A 17,137-nucleotide genomic window follows, 5' to 3' on the forward strand; every position below is an offset into this window, starting at 1 on the left:
TTATCATCCTCACACTCTATCTACAGTTATCAACGGAAAGAATATTCGAGTTCCTTTCGAGCGCATTCCCGCTGGCATCTACATATTCATCAATGTCGACTCCAGGAGGCGCTGGAAATCAGCTACCAGTGTCTTATCGTCTGATGAATCTGTAGTGTGGGGGAATTCTGTAACTCTGTAAAGTCCATGGAGACTTTCTGACGCGATGCGAGAACTGATCATCGGTTCATAGATCATCAGACTCCTCACCTGCGTTGTCAGTGGAGATCAGGGCGTCCTTTGAGCTTGGTCGAATGCTAGGTGATGGAGAGGTCATCGGCGAACTTCAGATGTCGTGGGATGAACTACTCGATCATGGGAATGAGCCATTTGGTGAGTGATTCGCTTCTCATTCATGCACATACACCAACGTCTTGTAGATATATTCTTCCCGCCCGTCCTCGGTGTTCACCCTTCCCTTAAGCTGAAGGCTGCCATTGTACATGCTTGCGACGATCAGGACGACGCACTGTTTGATGTGAGTGACGCTGGTATCTGTTCTATTAACTTTTGCTGACAGAACGCAAACTGTAGTCCCTCGTAGACTGCAAGATTGCTCGAGACACAGATGCGGGCCACGCACAATTGGCCGCATACGTGACGAGCGAGAACGTCTCTCACCTGAACGACGCTGTAGAGCATTTTCAGTTGGTTCTGGATCAGTGTCCGGTCAGCCATCCAGATCATGCCACGGCTTTCACCAACCTCGCGTGCGCCCGCCTCTTGGGCTACATCCGAAATGATGTTGAAGACATCGATGGCACCATTTCCCTCTTCCGCGACGCCCTTGCATTGCGTCCGCAGCCCCATCCCGATCATCCCTTATCTCTATACAATCTCACCCGAGCGCTGAATTGGCGTCACTCCAAGACAAGTACTGCTGCAGACATATGCGAAGCCGCCCAACTCTATCATGAGCTACTGCCTCTCTGTCCAGAGGGCACGTACCTTCGTAGCATCGCAGCGGGGAATGGTGTCGATTATGTGATCACCGGATGCCATAATCTTCCAAAAGACGCATCTGATGAAGGCATCCATCTTCGAAGAGTCGTCCTCGAGCTCTGTCTGGGCCATCGACTCCGTCCCAAAGCCCTCAACGAGCTTGCACAAGCACTTCAAACACGCTTTGATCAGCACGGCAGCATCGATGATCTTGACACGAGCATACAACTCGGTCGTGAAGCAGTGTCTCTGATCCCCGAGGGACGTGCTGACCGTGATACCTACCTGAACAACTTGGCCTTGTCACTCATGTCGCGCTTCAATGACCAAGGCAAACCTAATGACCTCGATGAGGCCATATCTTTGCACGGAGAGGCGCTGCGCCTGCGCCCCGTTGGGCACAAATTACGTGATTACTCATTGGACAACCTAGGGCTCGCCCTCACGGCTTGTTTCAACAAACGCAGCGACATTGATAACATCACCCGAGCTATCAGCCTCTATCGCGAGTCACTGACGTTGCGTCCACCTGGGCATCCACGTCGTGAAACCACACTTAACAACCTTGCCCTCGCGCTCCAAACCAGATGTAACAAATCGCATGTTAGCGAGGATCTTAACGAGGCCATTGATTTGTATCGCGAATCTCTTCCGTTAAGGCAGCTTGACGATCCAGAGCGCCATAGAAATCTTTTCAATCTGAGCTCGGCGCTCTGCTCTCGTTTCGCGCAAACTCGGAAGAATGAAGATGTCGAGGAGGCCATTACTCTTTGCCAACAATCATTGGCGGCTCTGTCTTCACTGCACCCAGACAGAACATTCAGCTACTGGTGGCTGCAGATGGCTTATCAATCTCGTTACCGGATTCTACACGACTCTGCTGATTTGTCACTCGCTGTAGAGAACTTCAGACTAGCATCAGGACATGCAACACAAGGCTTTCCGCAACGTATTGAGGTAGTTTTGCACTGGGTTGCTGCAGCGGAGGAGTACAACCATGCATCTGGACTGGAGGCCTACACAACATTTTTCAACCTTTTTGACGGTCACTTGGCCACGCGATCATCGACAATTTCACGACGCGAAGCTGCCACCGCCTTCTATTATGCCAGATCACTGCCTGTAGATGCAGCCTCATGTGCCATACGTCGTGACAATCTACGACAAGCAGTTGAACTTGTGGAGCAGGGTCGTGGCCAGCAATGGTCGCTGGCATCTCGACTCAGAACTCCAGTTGAAGACCTCGAGTCAGCAAATCCCACACTGGCGCACAATTATTTGCAGCTGAGCAAACTCGTTTCCAATGCAGCCCAGAGTTCTGCAATCGTCACTGACAGAGCTGCTGCTGATCGAGCAGCAACAGAGTATAGGAGACTTACAAGGCAATGGGAAGCAGTGGTAGCTGAGATACGCGATCTTTCAGCGTTCTCGCGGTTCCTGCTTCCACCTTCGTATGAAGACCTCCAAGCAGCAGCGCGCCAGGGACCGGTCATCATCCTCATTGCGAGTCAATACTCTTGCAGCGCCATCATCGTCCCGACGTCAGGAGACCCCCATCATGTTCCTTTACCGTCCATCGCTCTCGCAGATCTCAATATTCTCAAGGATCGCTTCACCAGGGCAATACGAGATTCATCTCAGATGAACCCACGGGAGTCGAGGACGGATCTCATAGTGCTCTTGCGGATAATATGGGACCAGATCATGCTGCCCATCGTCGACGTACTCGAGCACGTCCTCAAACTACAGCGCCGCTCTCGAATCTGGCTGTGTCCCACTGCAGCTTTCACGTCCATTCCTCTCCATGCAGCTCACCCGTTTCAAACAAAGCCGGATCGTTCTGGGAAGGAGCCATGCCTGGAGGATCTCTACATCTGCTCTTACACGCCGACACTTTCGGCTTTGATCAGATCTAGACAGATGATGAAGAAGCGCGTGCCTCCGTCCTTTGTAGCGATCGGACAGGGTCAACCGGGTGCAGGGAAAGGCAAGGCGCTGTTGGCTGTCGACAGCGAACTTGAGCTTGTCCATAAGCTCGTCCCTGCGACAGCCAACCGCACCACTATTTCTGGCGACGTAGCCACACGAGCAGGTGCACTCTCAGCCTTGCAACAGAACACCTGGGTGCACCTTGCTTGTCATGGCAAGCAGGACCCTAAACAGCCTTACGATTCGCATTTCGTCATGAGAGACGAACATCTGACGCTGCTCGATATCATGGAGAAACATCTTCCGCAGGCCGAGTTCGCGTTCTTATCGGCTTGTCATACCGCTGTAGGCGATGAGGAGACGCCCGACGAAGTGATTCACCTCGCAGCTGGTATTCAGTTTTCAGGGTTCAAGAGCGTCGTTGGCACGCTGTGGGAGGTCGACGATGCTGTCGCAAAACACGTAGTCGAAGCTTTCTACAAGTATATGTTTGGAGATTTGAAGGATGGTCACGGTGGTGTCATGGACTGTACGAGGGCAGCCTGGGCACTCAACTGTGCTACGCACGCGGTGAAGACGAAAGTTCCGCTCGAGCAGAGGATGGTTTTTGTTCATATTGGTGTGTAGTTCTACGTCGTATTGCTGTCGTCTGGTATATGTTCTCATGTTGTTGATCTGCGATCCTCTTTCATTCTGTCGTACGATTTCAAATGACACTGATACATGTTCTTGCACTCTAGCTATCTTGTTTTCGCATACTCTGCCGTTTTTTTTTCGACTAGAATGTTCATCAAAGTTCTTGTGTACTCGAATCATTTGCAACTTCGTCTGTTACTTAGGTACTTAGACAACGGTAGTGGGAGTTAGGCCAGTCAAGCCTACCCGCGCCTTCAAGCTTCATCCCTTCTGCCTCATCGAACCTCAACTAACCACCACACCAATGCAATCAATGTCAGTTAGAAACCGAGTCAAGTCATCAGCAAATCCCGGCTGGTTGCTTCGACTTGTGGCCTGTATGCGTACTGCTTGCATTAGCTCCAAAATTAGAGCCAATTTTCCCATGAAGCATGCACTTAGTATTGTGTCGTGTCGTGTCATTCATTCTCAGGCCTACTTCGACGCGACGATTTCAGGCAAGATATAGCCAGTATTCGATATTCATTTCCTATGGTAGGCACTGATGATCCAAAACGTACGCATACTTGTGAAGTGCTCGGCACCTCCTCTACTCATCCTGAAACCTACCTCCCGTTAACGTTATAACGAAGTAGCGAATTTTTCCTGTAATAGACGAATCAAAGAGCTCCGCAGTCAGTGGCCACGTCCTCCAAAGCCAATGTGAAAGGGAATCCTCGTGTTCATGTGCTCTGCTACTCGTTATCCTTGTCATGTCGTCCGGGATAACTCTTTCAGTAACGCTCGATATCTGTCTTTTGCATCAATGCAGTATATCGTGGATGACGAAACTAGATGGTGACATACGGGCTAGGCGACATTCAACGCTTTAAGGTAGACGTTACATACGTTAGATCAAGCGGGAGTAAGCCCCCCGCGAACAGGGCTATGCCCTACATAGGGTCTTCGACCCCGAAGGACAATAAAATTGATTTTTTTAAAAAAAAAAAAGGTAGACGTTAGACGTTGGATGCACGGGATAAACATAGGTGAAGGATAAACTTCGATTTCCACGTTGCGTTTGGGTGGGGTGTCGCTTGTGAACTCTTTGACCATCTTCTACTGCTCTCGCCAACAGGTTGTTGCCACTATACGAACATTCTCGATGAGAAGCAGTAATAAACAGTTGTTGGTCGCAGAAAGAATGTCAGTGACCTGCCCCTTCAGTCATGTGAGTCGCCCTGTGGCATTGGAGTGCAACATGAGGTATACCTGAAGACGAAACTCGAATGGCAAATTTCCATCGTCTTCTTGAGCCGAGTTTGATAAACATAGATGCGCTTGCGGTGCAGGAGGACTTGATTAATTTTCGCGCTAATGAATTCGTGTTATTGGATTTCAGCAAACACATGACAAGGTCATATGTGGAGCAACACACCTTCAAGTCAGAGAGATCGGCCCGCCAAGCCACCAATGATGAGACGCTCAGTGAGGATGAGCTAAGTGAAAGGTGCTGAGGAAGCAATGAGGAAGCGTTGTGAATCGTGCTGAATGTGAACTCGTCATATATACGGGAAAGGCATCGATGAGCCAGTGACATGGAATAAATTGTTAAGGACATGGGCCAGCATCGAGGATGCATATGCATTGACGACGATCGAGGACAGACTCGGAGATGTTCCACTTGTGAGCGTATGCGATGATCGATCCGAGGTCCTCGTTGTCCGTACAGTGGCAAAGTTTCACACACATTCTGACATTCTACGCCATTAGTACCAGTGCTAGTGATCACGATTCACGACGAACTCTTTCAAACCTAATCTCTTGCAGCACATATGGGCGACGTCGATGATGATCGAATGTCTACATTTTCGTACGATGGAGACGGCCAACCCGATTCCTTTAGCCTTGCCGAATTGCAATCGGTCGTTGATCTTCATTTCTTGACAAGCTGCAAGCTGGAGAAACTGGCTGAAGGAGGTTATCACAAGGTCCGTCTGGAATTACATCGCACAGTTTATGTTTGATATTTTTATAGGTATATGATATATTGCGATCGGATGGTGCTCCTCTTGATGCTGTCGTTCGAGTGGCCTCTCCTGCGTTCCCAAAGGACAAGCTTGAATCGGAGGTAGCTATGAATACACGTTGTATGTTATTCGCATTGGTATAAAAACTCTATGTTCTTTCAAAAGGTTGCGACGTGCAAGATGATCGCTGCGTTCACAAATATACCTGTTCCACGAATCCATGCATGGAACTCTGACGCATCGAATCCTGTTGGAGCGGAATACATGATCTTGGATAAAGTAAGTTGCCAAATTTAATGTGTCCCGTGTGGGATGTTTCACTCATACATCGCAAACTCAAGATTAAAGGGACCCCTGCTAGCCATAGCTGGGGGGATCTCTCCGAAGAGGTGAAGAAGACCGTGGTGTCGCAGGTTGCACGCTATTTCTTGGAGATATTCTCTCTTCGATTCGAAAGCGCAGGATCTCTCTACTTGAGCTCTCTTTCACCTCAATTCCTCGTCGGACCAATAATCAGCACGCCGTTCTACCGTGCTCTCGATGGCGTTGTCCGAGTTCCTGACGCGCCCATCTCAAAAAACGGCGATCCCAACAGAGGTCCTTTTTCTACCGTAACTGAATATCTTTCAAGCAATCTACGAGCAGAACTCGATTTTATCTCCAATCACCGTTCGGTCGTTCTTTCGGAGCTTCACGAATGCGACCCTACTGAGTCGGCAGAGAGGCAACTCGAACTCGGGGAGCGTGTTATGAGAAAGGCTATTAATCTATGCTCTGTTTATCCCGGTGATACGTCGGTACCTGCCAATGTCACCACTCCACGAAGACCATTCTCCTTAAAGTTGGACGACTTCCGTTTATCAAATGTCATGGTACGTCGTTGCATGACCCTCATGATGCTTATCTTCAACGCACATGCGTGTGGTAGATCGATACCGATTCAGGTCGAGTGACTGGCTTTATCGACTTTGAAGCAGCTACCATCGCGCCTGTATGGGAATGCGCAGTGATCCCACGATGGCTTCAAGATGCGGATGACCCAGAATCCAGTTACGAAGGCGGAACCAGCGAAGAAAGAAATGTTTTGCGTGCTGCTTTTCTTTCAGCAATGGAAGGGTCTGCCCGATATCCAGAGTGGAGAGAGGCGTATGACATGGGTCGTCCTTTCCGTCGGCTTACAGACCTGTTGTGCTTCCAGGTCAGCGTTTGGGCTTCTAATGACCGTGAGACCTGGGTGAACGAACGTCTCGAATGGGCTGAAACTCACCCCGGGATTGGGTTGCCTGAACAGACTTGAACTACCAATTGACAATACCAGAACTGTAGATGTACTGTTTCTGGCATTAAGGAGACACGTTCGCCCGAGTCGACAAGTACAAAGAACAATATATCGAAAGGCGCACTATTCTGCAGACAAATCACATAAACATGTCAATTTATGGACGAGTCAGGTACTACTACTATGTAATCCTGGACTGTCGGACCAATCTTGTCAGAGACGTAGGTCAGAATCTCTATCGTCTCCTTCTGATGGAAAAAGTTAGAAAGGTCAGTCATTGACGAAAGGCAGACTTGAACTCCTACCCAAACAGTGTCCTGCATTTCATGACCCTCGTCGCTCAAAATCGGCGACCTGCACAAGGCGACCATGGCTTACGAATCCGCCTTTCATATTCTCTTCATCGTCTCGTCCGCCCACCGCAGCAAATACAAGCTGACGGCTGCCTTGTTCAGCCGTCCAAGCCAGGAGACGCTCCTGAATGGCAAGCGCTATTTTGACAAATGAAAAGGTCGGTTTCTCGTATCAGGCACGACGTAGTTGTGAATAACAGAATCCTGGGGTCACGGCTACGGCAGTGAGTGGTGTGACGGATTGCAACCTGTTCGTCGAGGCATGAACAAAGAAGTTGAACACTGGTTGAATTTGTCAGATTGAAGTGGGTAGAGAGCGTAGGAGGCACATACGCTTTGACTCTTGATACCGGGATTTGTGCCTAAGAGATATCGAGTAAGAAAATTTCATTTGAAGGTGAATTTTGATTTGTTTTCTTACTTGGGGATGCACCACTCTTCGCTGCTCAGCGTTTCAGGTGGTTTCGAGGAAGTCTCGATCTCTTTTGCAGGTGTAATCCAGTAGAGGGCATCACTGGACACAATTACCATCCGTGAAGGTGTTGAAGACTTTCTCCCCGCAGCAACTGGTCGCGGAATGAGGAGCAATGACAGCAATGATGTTGCCAGATAATTGACTTGTAGTCTGAAGGGTGAATATGAGCCATAAGTGCGCGCGGAAAAATAAAACAGACCAACATGGTCTCCCACCCATCGATGCCAAAGTTGGCAAAGTCGACTATCCAGAGCTCCCATCCACTGATCGAGACCTGATGAACGTCAGGACGGTAGAAATAATGCAGATGAATGTTGTTCCCCAAAGATTAGGTATCTGAGCGATTCATCAAGTGTATTGGTACTTCGTATAATCATACTACATGCATGTGTATTGGACTAACGATAATTTCCGTTTGAGGCCGACAAGCCAAGAGCCAAGTGCCAAGGAGGAGTTAAAATTCTGTAAGCAACCAAACAACACATCAACAAGTCGACGGGTCCCCGGCCAATTCTTACTTAGATCACATACAACAGTTCGGAATCATCAGAGTTCCCTGAGATTCATTGCACGCCTCTTGCTGGTACTTATCACAAGTCCCCTGGTCCCTGATATGATGCATGAATCAAGTCTTATTAATGTTGCTGCCCCTTAGTGGTGTATTTATCATCACAAGTTCCTTGTTCCCCCCTGGTCCTCCGGGCCACCTCGGATTTTAGGTACCTGATCCGAATGATCGGGCTTCAAGTTACTGATGTTCCAGGCGCATCGAAAAGTACGTGATTGCTACTAGAAAACATGCGTCCGGTGGCAACACAGTGACAGTGGGAGTAATGCGCGGCAGGACAGGGCCTGCCCTCTCGGCGACATTTTTCTGCGACGACAACAGTGAGACATTTTTGATAGGAATGATGCGAGAAGTTTGCTCACCTTCCACGGTTCATACAACGCAATTAATGCCGCTACCCCTTTAAATACAGCCACTGCTAGGACTGTACTACATCTCTCTGGCACTGTTCCGTTTCACTGAGCCATTTTTCTATAACACCCTCGCGCGAAGTCACATCGCAGTCACTCAATCACATATACCATGCCGCCCTTCCCCTGCTTGCATCACTGCCAATGCGGCAATTCGACGAAGAGAGCCGCGAGAATTGGTTACTGCCCCAAATGTTCCGAAACTTGCGAGGGAAGAGGTACAGCTACTACGAAGGGAGGCGTGACACAGAATATCACCCACGACACGTGGGTGAAATACCAGTCAGGGTCATGTTCCGCTTGCAAGTATGTCAGGGAGGCCATCGAGAGTAAGGAGTAAGGAGGAATTGGTATGTTCAACACAAACATCACTATCGTTGATTCTACATTAATATACCTGCCTACAGGACATACAGAATATATTTTTTTGAAACCAGTCTGGAACTTCGAAGGAGAAGATGTTAGAGGGTGGTTTATGGTGGCTCTCCGTCCTGAGGCTATGCGTAGACACAGGATCTGGGATTTGAATACGCTGAATGTGTAGTTAACATTGTTTCGCGCTCCCTCAAATCGAAGACAGTATCCCTGCCTGAGTCCGACTTCCTTTTGGCCTTCGTGTACTGAATCGTAACGGCGCATGAGCTCCCAACTCCCCAATACCGCTCCGAACCTATTTTGCTCTACGTTGTTCAAAATATGGGTGAGTTATTTTTTTTCATGCACCATTCGGCTACTAGACTACGCTATTGGCATAAAATACTGTGCTAGGTGTCTAAGGAATATAATGGACGCTTTGAAAGATGATACTTACATCCCCACGGTCTACAACCACCAACGCATTCCACTCGATCACAAGCTCAGCGCTCAGCCACCGTCAGAGATGCTGCGGATGGTACTCACCAATGCTAGTTTGGCGGCCCAAGGTTGCACATCGGTAAGGTATGGGATGTCATTCGCCCAAACGTCAAGCATCGGGCGCTTGATCATGTTGCAGAGTAACCGTCTTTTGCCCCGTTCCTAGGTAAAGGTAAACGAGAGTGATGCAGAAGTGTCGCTTCAAAACGCACCATGCCTTCCAGAACGTTCGCTGGCTGTGGACTGTCAGGAGAGTATCCAATATGGATTGCATGAGATCCTGCAACAAACGCGTTAGTTTGCGAGACAACACCCCAGAGTTACTATGGCCCGTACCATAGTGTGTTGGTCCTTGACCAGCTTGCTCCACGCATATCGATCACAAGAAGGTTCATCGCAATTCAAACCCTGGAATGCAATCCATTCCTGGAAACCAAGGTTGATTTGAAGATCAGCGGAAAGTATGTGCCTAGCGGTAGGTGCAGTGATGAGTGGGGAGTATGAAAAGACGGGGGTAGGAGAAGAGGTGGGTGGACCAGGTCTTGTCGTGCATGTATTTCCATGGCATTTGTATGTTTGGCACGATATACGTGTGATCATACACAGCGCTGAGAATGATAGTCGACTTGAGAATGTTAGCGGCAGAGTCTGTACATGCTAAAAGAAGTTAGCAACGTCAAGATCAGTCATCAGCGAAAGTAGCACGCCAAGTCTAAAAGGAACATGCGCATCCTGTAAGGCTTGCTACTCCTGTACTTTTATCGCTGAGTCGTACCATCCACTTGGCACATAGTAAGGTGAGACGTGTATTTCATAGTAGAAACAATATAAACTGCTGAAAGGACGGGCAACAAAGTGGAAACACCGGCAAGGGATTGCCAGGGCATGTCAGAAGTGATAGCAAAATGCGATGGACGATGTTATGAGCGACGAGGAACGTGATTGAATATTGAGACCTGGAACAACAGTTAGAATGAGCAAACAAGTCGAGCTTCAAGTCGCCACACACCTAATATACACACGCTGCAAAGGTGGTCAGCAATGTGATTTTGTTACGCAAAACCAACTGAGACAAGCTTGGAAAAGATTCAGAATGCAAAAAGAGACAGTAAAAGTGCCCCTTGCTTTCAAGAATTCTACGAGGTGCAGCGTCCAGGAGAGCCAAGATGAAGTGATGTAAGTGTTTCAAAACCGTTGATATCGGTGGCAATAGCATCACATGAGCAACACGGTCACGGGAGTTGTACTGAAATAGAAAATTGAATTCCTTGGCAGGACGTGTTGCTAACCTTGTCCGAGGATGATGTGGATAGGTGGCCACCTCAAGGATCCGTGATCGAGTCGACGTCCGTGCGCGTGTCAAGGCTTCCCTACACGATCTGCTGGCCTGTTCATCCGGTGCCAATGATGTATTTCTCTCCCACAGTACTTGATATCAGAGCTCGGCAGTGGGTGAATCTGGCAGCGATCACGTCCTTCACCGAGTAAGCATACAATTGGTTGTATCCAAGTTGACAATCTTTTTTAATTCCTCTGTCCACACAAGATCATTTTCCCACCCGCTATCAGCTCAATCAGACGAATCATTCGGTTCTCAGCGTGCCGTCTTCAGTGGTTTTAACATTGTTCGCATTACCATACAAAATACACTCGATTCTACATCTCGCCTTGGTGTGCTGACGAGTACTATGATACAAGTCCAATCACTCTGAGACTCGCTCGACCTTGGCTGGCCACTTTCGCTGAAGACTGGTCATGACATTGTCTACTTTAGATTCTTCCGCTAATCCTGGTGATCTCCATTCCCAGCGCTTAGTGCAATCATACCAGCGTCTATATCGTGCTGAACAGCCTTCGACAATATGGAAATAGACGCGTAGCATGACCCGAACCCTCAACCTCCCTCTCAGCTGAACTCTATCCACATACCATATCCTTACCCTCGTCTTACTTTCTCACTGATACCGTCCACACCACTCAGCCCATCTTCAATCCTCATCAATTTGCTCCATCACACCGTCATGCCTGGTAGCTCAGAAGGCCGATATATTAGACTTGATGGCGAGTCCCTCTGAACTACCGTCGTATCAATTATCATCCTCACACTCGATCTACAGTTATCAGTGGAAAGAATTTTCAAGTCCCTTCTGGGCGCATTCCCGCTGGTATCCACATATCCGTCAATGTCGACTCTCGGAGACGCTGGAAATCAGCCATCAGTTTCGTATCGCCTGATGAATCTGTAGTGTGGGGGAATTCTGTCACTCTGTGAAGTCCTTGGAGACTATCTGACGCGATGCGAGAACTGATCATCGGCTCATAGATTATCGCACTCCTCACCTGCGTTGTCAGTGGAGATCAGGGCGTCCTTTGAGCTTGGTCGAATGTTTGGCAGTGGTGAGATCGTTGGAAGACTTAGAATGCCATGGAATGAGCTACTCAGTCATCGACATGAGCCATTCGGTGAGTGATTCGCTTCTCGTTCATCCACATACACTAACGTCCTGTAGATATATCCCTCCCACCCGTGCACGGTGTCCACCCTTCCCTGAAGCTGAAGGCCACCATTGTACACGCTTGCAACTATCAGGACGATGCACTGTTTGATGTGAGCGACGCTGGTATCTATCCATTAGCTTTTGCTGACAGAACGCAAATTGCAGTCCCTCGTAGACTGCAAGATTGCGCGAGACACAGATGCGGGCCATGCACAAATTGTCAAATATGTGAGACGCAAGACAGTCTCTCACCTGAAACGTGCTGTAGACAAATTTCAGTCGGTTCTGGACCAGTGTCCGGTCAGCCATTCAGATCATGCAACGGCTCTCACAAACCTCGCGTGTGCCCGCCTCTTAGGCTACGTCCGAAATGATGTTGAAGACATCGATGCCATTACTTCCCTCTTCCGTGACGCCCTTGCATTGCGTCCGCAGCCCCATCCCGATCATCCATTATCTCTATTCAATCTCGCCCGAGCGCTGACTTGGCGCCACTACAAGAAAAATACTGCTGCCGACATCCGCGAAGCCGCCCAACTCCATCATGAACTACTGCCTCTTTGTCCAGAGGCCACCTACCTTCGTAGCATCGCGGCAGGGAATGGTGTTGATTATGTGATCAGCGGATGCAGCGATATTCCAATAGACGCATCCGATGAAGGCATCCACCTTCGACGAGTCGTCCTCGAGCTCTGTCCTCTGGGCCATCAACTCCGTCACAGAGCCCTCAACATGCTTGCATGCGCAGTTAAAGGACGTTTTGATCAGCACGGCAGCATCGATGATCTTGACACGAGCATACAACTTCATCGTGAAGCCCTGTCTCTGATCCCCGAGGGACATGCTGACCGTGATACCTACTTGTACAACTTGGCCGTTACACTCACGTTGCGCTTCCAACACCAAAGCAAACCTAATGACCTGGATGATGCCATCTCTTTGCATGAAGAGGCGCTGCGTCTGCGCCCTGTTGGGCACAAATATCGTGATCGCTCATTGAACAAACTAGGGATCGCCCTCGTCGTTCGTTTCAACCAACGCGGCGACATTGATGACATCACCCGAGCCATTGGCCTAAAACGCGAGGCACTGACGTTGCAGCCACCTGGGCATCCACATCGTGACGCCACACTTAACAACCTTGCCCTTGCGCTCAAAGTCAGACATGATAAATCGCATGTTAGCGAGGATCTTAACGAGGCCATTGATTTGTATCGGGAATCCCTTCGGTTAAAGCAGCTTGACCATCCAGAGCGCCCCGCAACTATTTTAGGTTTGAGCTCGGTGCTCTGCTCTCGTTTCACGCAAACTCAACAGAATGAAGATGTCGAGGAGGCCATTACTCTTTGCCAACAATCATTCTGCCTTCATTACACCCGGACAGGTGTTTCAGCTACATGTGGCTGCAAGAAGCCTATTTGGCTCGTTACCAAATTCTACGTGGCCCTGCTGATTTGTCGCTGGCTATACAGAACTTCAGACTTGCATCAGGGCACCCTACTCAAGGCTTTCCGGAACGTATTAAGACAGCATGCAATTGGACCATTGCCGCGGAGCAGCATGGTGATTTGTCCGCATTAGAGGCATACAGCACGTGTTTCGACCTTCTTGACGGTCATCTGGCAACGCGATCATCGACAATTTCACGACGCGAAGCTGCCGCTGCCTTCTCCAGATCACTACCTGTAGATGCAGCCTCATGTGCTATACGTCGTGATAATCTACGGCGGGCAGTTGAACTTGTGGAGCAGGGCCGTGGCCAGCAGTGGTCGCTGGCATCTCGACTCAGGACTCCAGTCGAAGACCTCGAGTCAGCAAATCCGAAACTGGCGTGCAGTTATTTGCAGCTGAGCAAGCGTGTTTCCAATGCAGCCCAGAGTTCTGCAACCATCACAGACAGAGCTGCTGCTGATCGAGCAGCAACAGAGTATAGGAGACTTACAAGGCAATGGGAAGCAGCTGTAGCTGAGATACGCGATCTTCCGGCGTTCACGCGGTTCCTGCTTCCACCTTCATATGAAGACCTCCAAGCCGCAGCGCGCCAGGGCCCAGTCATCATCCTCGTTGCCAGTCAATACTCATGCAGCGCCATCATCGTCCCGACGTCAGGAGACCCCCATCATGTTCCTTTGCCGTCCATCGCTCTCGCAGATCTGAAGATTCTCAAGGATCGCTTCACCAGGGCAATACGAGATTCATCTCGGATGAATCCAGGGGAGTCGAGGACGGATCTCATAGTGCTCTTGCGGATAATATGGGACCAGATCATGCTACCCATCGTCGACGTACTCGAGCACGTCCTCAAACTACAGCGTCGCTCTCGAATCTGGCTGTGTCCCACTGCAGCTTTCACGTCCATTCCTCTCCATGCAGCTCACCCGTTCCAAACAAAGCCGGATCGTTCTGGGAAGGAGCCATGCCTGGAGGATCTCTACATCTGCTCTTACACGCCGACACTTTCGGCTCTGATCAGATCCAGACAGTTGATGAAGAAGCGCGTGCCTCCGTCCTTTGTGGCGATCGGACAGGGTCAACCGGGTGCAGGGAAAGGCAAGGCGCTGTTGGCCGTCGACAACGAGCTCGAGCTTGTGCATAAGCTTGTTCCCGCGACGTCCAACCGCACCACTATATCTGGCGATGCAGCCACACGAGCAGGTGCACTCGAAGCCTTGCAGCAGAACACCTGGGTGCACCTTGCTTGTCATGGTAAGCAGGACCCCACGCAGCCTTACGATTCGCATTTCGTCATGAAAGATGAACATCTGACGCTGCTCGATATCATGGAGAGACATATTCCGCAGGCCGAGTTCGCGTTCTTATCGGCTTGTCACACCGCTGTAGGCGATGAGGAGACGCTCGATGAAGTGATCCACCTCGCAGCTGGTATTCAGTTTTCAGGGTTCAAGAGCGTCGTTGGCACACTATGGGAGGTCGACGACTCTGTCGCAAAACACGTCGTCGAAGCTTTTTACGGGTATATGTTTGGAGATTTGACGAAAGGTGGTGTCATGGACTGCACGAGGGCGGCCTGGGCACTCAACTGTGCTACACACGCGGTGAAGACGAAAGTTCCGCTCGAGCAGAGGATGGTTTTTGTTCATATTGGTGTGTAGTTCTACGTCGTATTATTACTGTCGTCTGGTACATATTCACATGTTTATCTGCTATTTTGTTTTCGTATACTGTTGTGTTTTTGTCGACTAGCATGTTTCACCATGGCACTCAAGTTCTTGTGTACTTGACTCGTCTTTTGCTTGAGTGCTTAGATAGTAGGAGCCGACTCACACCTTCCAATTACGCTTGAATCATTGATGCAACTCACTCAGACTTGAATTTGGTTGTTGTGAGCGTATGCGATCCGGAGGTCCTCAGGACTGTCACTACAGATGCTAGAGTTGAGCGTTTGTCAATCCCCTCATGCTCTATGGTATTTGCACCCGCTTGCCAATACTGAGATCGTTATGCATGAATGCAGCAAGGGGGTTCCTTCCTGATGCCGCCAAGCAAGCATGGGACCCTGAGCCATCTCTTTCGTGACATAGGTATTTCATATGCACAATGCCAAGTAATTATTGCAACTACCAGTGGAATATCATATATCATGGCCCAACAGTGAGCAGAGTCGGCCCTCCCTCGTTCCTCGGCCAGCCCACATGTTCACCGCTCAGGGCCAAGTCCAGCGCTTCAATTTTTCAGCCGACTGTGAGTGCGTGCACGGGTTAGTTGATGAACCGATGACATGCCAAATGAAAGTCTGGTAAACGGAGTCCCTGAATGAATTCCCCCTGCACTATACCCCTTAGTTCAAGCCCGATGTTGGTGGGGTACTTTCGATGATAGTAGCTATGCGCCCGTCAAGTAAACATCAGCTATAGAGTGGTCCCACACGAAAAGAAAAAAATACTGGTACCTGCATTCCACCCTTGACCGTTTCGACCGTAGTTCCTTCGGTGACCCAAAAGTACAGGTCAACGCTACTATGGATCATTTCAAGAATAGCCATTCCTGGGGGATCGCAGGGTCAGCCTCTAGGAACAACGTCCGATAATGGTTTGTTGGAGGTCGACAATCGGTTGCGTGTGGGCAGAAGTGAACCATCGACACCTCCTCTGCGAGGACACCAAGGGATGTACTACCTTAGCTGAAGTGTACGGTGGAAATTCGTGTGTCGGCGCTAAAAAATTGCAGCAGTATAGTCTAATACTGAGTCTCAAGGCGATATCAACAAGATTTTATGCGTGTAAAAGTCGAATAACAGGATGCTCGAGCACTAGACCCTAAGTCCTTGGGCCTGACTAGGCCTGACTCTTTGAGCTTGAGGCTGAGCTGGGAAAGGCGCATACTTCAAGTTGTCGTTACATAATATTACTATTAGTTCCCCGGGCAAGTTTCCCACACCTTCTAACATCACCTCTTTCAAATCCAATCTCGTGCAGCATGGACGATGTCGAATGTCTACGTTTTCGTATGATGGAGGGCGTAGGCGGGCTAGGTGAAATTGACGCGACCTGCCGCGGTTGTGACACGGTATATGTATGCCAACAGCCACCTAGACTCGCGACCAATCCATCTAGACCTAGGTTTGAAATTGGATAATGCGATATGCTCTGCGCCGTGTTGCGGCTAACGTCTTTGGGACTAGGGTGTAATTTGATCTTCGTGACAGCTGACGCAGATTTCAATAATATCTCGGAGGACCAGGTGAGCACTGAAGTACCGACTTTTCTGTGATTCTGCGACATATTTCTGGAGCTCACTAGATCAGGTACCGTTGCTGCCCCACACTTAGTGGCGTACTTATCACAAGTTTCGATCAGTATCCCATTGTTGCTATCCCTTTAAATAAAGCCACTGCTGGGACTGTACTCTCCACTCTTCTGTCTTACTGAGCCATTTTTCTTTAACACCCTCACGCCAAGTCACATCGCAGTTACCAACATTCAATCTCATTTACCATGCCACCCTACCCCAGTGTTCATCACTGCAAATGTGGCAAGTCTACGAAGAGAGCCGCAAAACTTGGTTACTGCCCCAAATGTTCCGAAACTTGCGAGGGAAAAGGGTCAGCTACTACGCAGGGAGGTGTAACACAGATTATCACCCACAAGAAATGGGTGAAATACCAGACGGAGTCATGTTCCGCT

At 49.4% G+C, this 17,137-nt stretch overlaps 6 protein-coding genes across 6 annotated transcripts; 3 read left to right on the forward strand and 3 right to left on the reverse strand.

Moving 5' to 3' along the window:
- Positions 1–232: 232 nt before the first annotated feature.
- HD556DRAFT_1274191 (CHAT domain-containing protein) lies at positions 233–3,537 on the forward strand (the record flags this gene model as incomplete). The annotated part of the gene is made up of 3 exons (XM_041299211.1): positions 233–372; positions 420–517; positions 574–3,537. The coding sequence occupies exons 1-3, from the start codon at positions 294–296 to the stop codon at positions 3,535–3,537; spliced, it is 3,141 nt and encodes a 1,046-aa protein (XP_041157390.1). The 5' UTR covers positions 233–293.
- Positions 3,538–4,640: 1,103 nt separating this feature from the next.
- HD556DRAFT_727498 (uncharacterized protein) lies at positions 4,641–5,520 on the reverse strand. The gene has a single exon (XM_041311439.1). The coding sequence runs from the start codon at positions 5,171–5,173 to the stop codon at positions 4,733–4,735; it is 441 nt and encodes a 146-aa protein (XP_041157391.1). The 5' UTR covers positions 5,174–5,520; the 3' UTR covers positions 4,641–4,732.
- HD556DRAFT_1310633 (uncharacterized protein) lies at positions 5,361–6,852 on the forward strand (the record flags this gene model as incomplete). Its single annotated transcript, XM_041300437.1, has 5 exons — positions 5,361–5,516; positions 5,564–5,656; positions 5,721–5,834; positions 5,897–6,427; positions 6,484–6,852. 5 exons carry the CDS (start codon positions 5,361–5,363, stop codon positions 6,850–6,852), a joined length of 1,263 nt encoding a protein of 420 aa, XP_041157392.1.
- A 306-nt stretch (positions 6,853–7,158) lies between these two features.
- Positions 7,159–7,885, reverse strand: HD556DRAFT_1242332 (uncharacterized protein; the record flags this gene model as incomplete). The annotated part of the gene is made up of 5 exons (XM_041298272.1): positions 7,159–7,325; positions 7,368–7,469; positions 7,521–7,549; positions 7,609–7,812; positions 7,866–7,885. Coding segments are annotated over 5 exons (522 nt in total), but the record flags the coding sequence as incomplete, so codon positions are not given.
- Positions 7,886–8,642: 757 nt separating this feature from the next.
- HD556DRAFT_1391829 (uncharacterized protein) lies at positions 8,643–9,325 on the reverse strand. Its single transcript, XM_041303569.1, has one exon. The coding sequence runs from the start codon at positions 9,277–9,279 to the stop codon at positions 8,821–8,823; it is 459 nt and encodes a 152-aa protein (XP_041157394.1). The 5' UTR covers positions 9,280–9,325; the 3' UTR covers positions 8,643–8,820.
- A 2,079-nt stretch (positions 9,326–11,404) lies between these two features.
- HD556DRAFT_1528989 (CHAT domain-containing protein) lies at positions 11,405–15,311 on the forward strand. The gene is made up of 6 exons (XM_041309395.1): positions 11,405–11,556; positions 11,613–11,763; positions 11,819–11,958; positions 12,006–12,103; positions 12,159–13,418; positions 13,466–15,311. Exons 1-6 carry the CDS (start codon positions 11,517–11,519, stop codon positions 15,104–15,106), a joined length of 3,330 nt encoding a protein of 1,109 aa, XP_041157395.1. The 5' UTR covers positions 11,405–11,516; the 3' UTR covers positions 15,107–15,311.
- Positions 15,312–17,137: the final 1,826 nt, after the last annotated feature.

This window comes from Suillus plorans (assembly GCF_016647745.1).
Source record: "Suillus plorans strain S12 chromosome Unknown HD556scaffold_50, whole genome shotgun sequence".
In the NCBI taxonomy this organism is placed as follows: domain Eukaryota; kingdom Fungi; phylum Basidiomycota; class Agaricomycetes; order Boletales; family Suillaceae; genus Suillus; species Suillus plorans.

What these genes read in the sequence shown, in the direction of transcription:
- HD556DRAFT_727498 (XM_041311439.1), bottom strand. Translation starts at nt 5,173, where the DNA reads ATGCATATGCATCCTCGATGCTGGCCCATGTCCTTAACAATTTATTCC.
- HD556DRAFT_1391829 (XM_041303569.1), bottom strand. Translation starts at nt 9,279, where the DNA reads ATGCGCCGTTACGATTCAGTACACGAAGGCCAAAAGGAAGTCGGACTC.
- HD556DRAFT_1528989 (XM_041309395.1), top strand. Translation starts at nt 11,517, where the DNA reads ATGCCTGGTAGCTCAGAAGGCCGATATATTAGACTTGATG. An exon ending in TGGGGGAATTCTGTCACTCT is followed by an intron (nt 11,764 to 11,818) that starts GTGAAGTCCTTG and finishes ATCGGCTCATAG; the next exon opens with ATTATCGCACTCCTCACCTG. An exon ending in GCAAGAAGCCTATTTGGCTC is followed by an intron (nt 13,419 to 13,465) that starts GTTACCAAATTC and finishes CTGGCTATACAG; the next exon opens with AACTTCAGACTTGCATCAGG.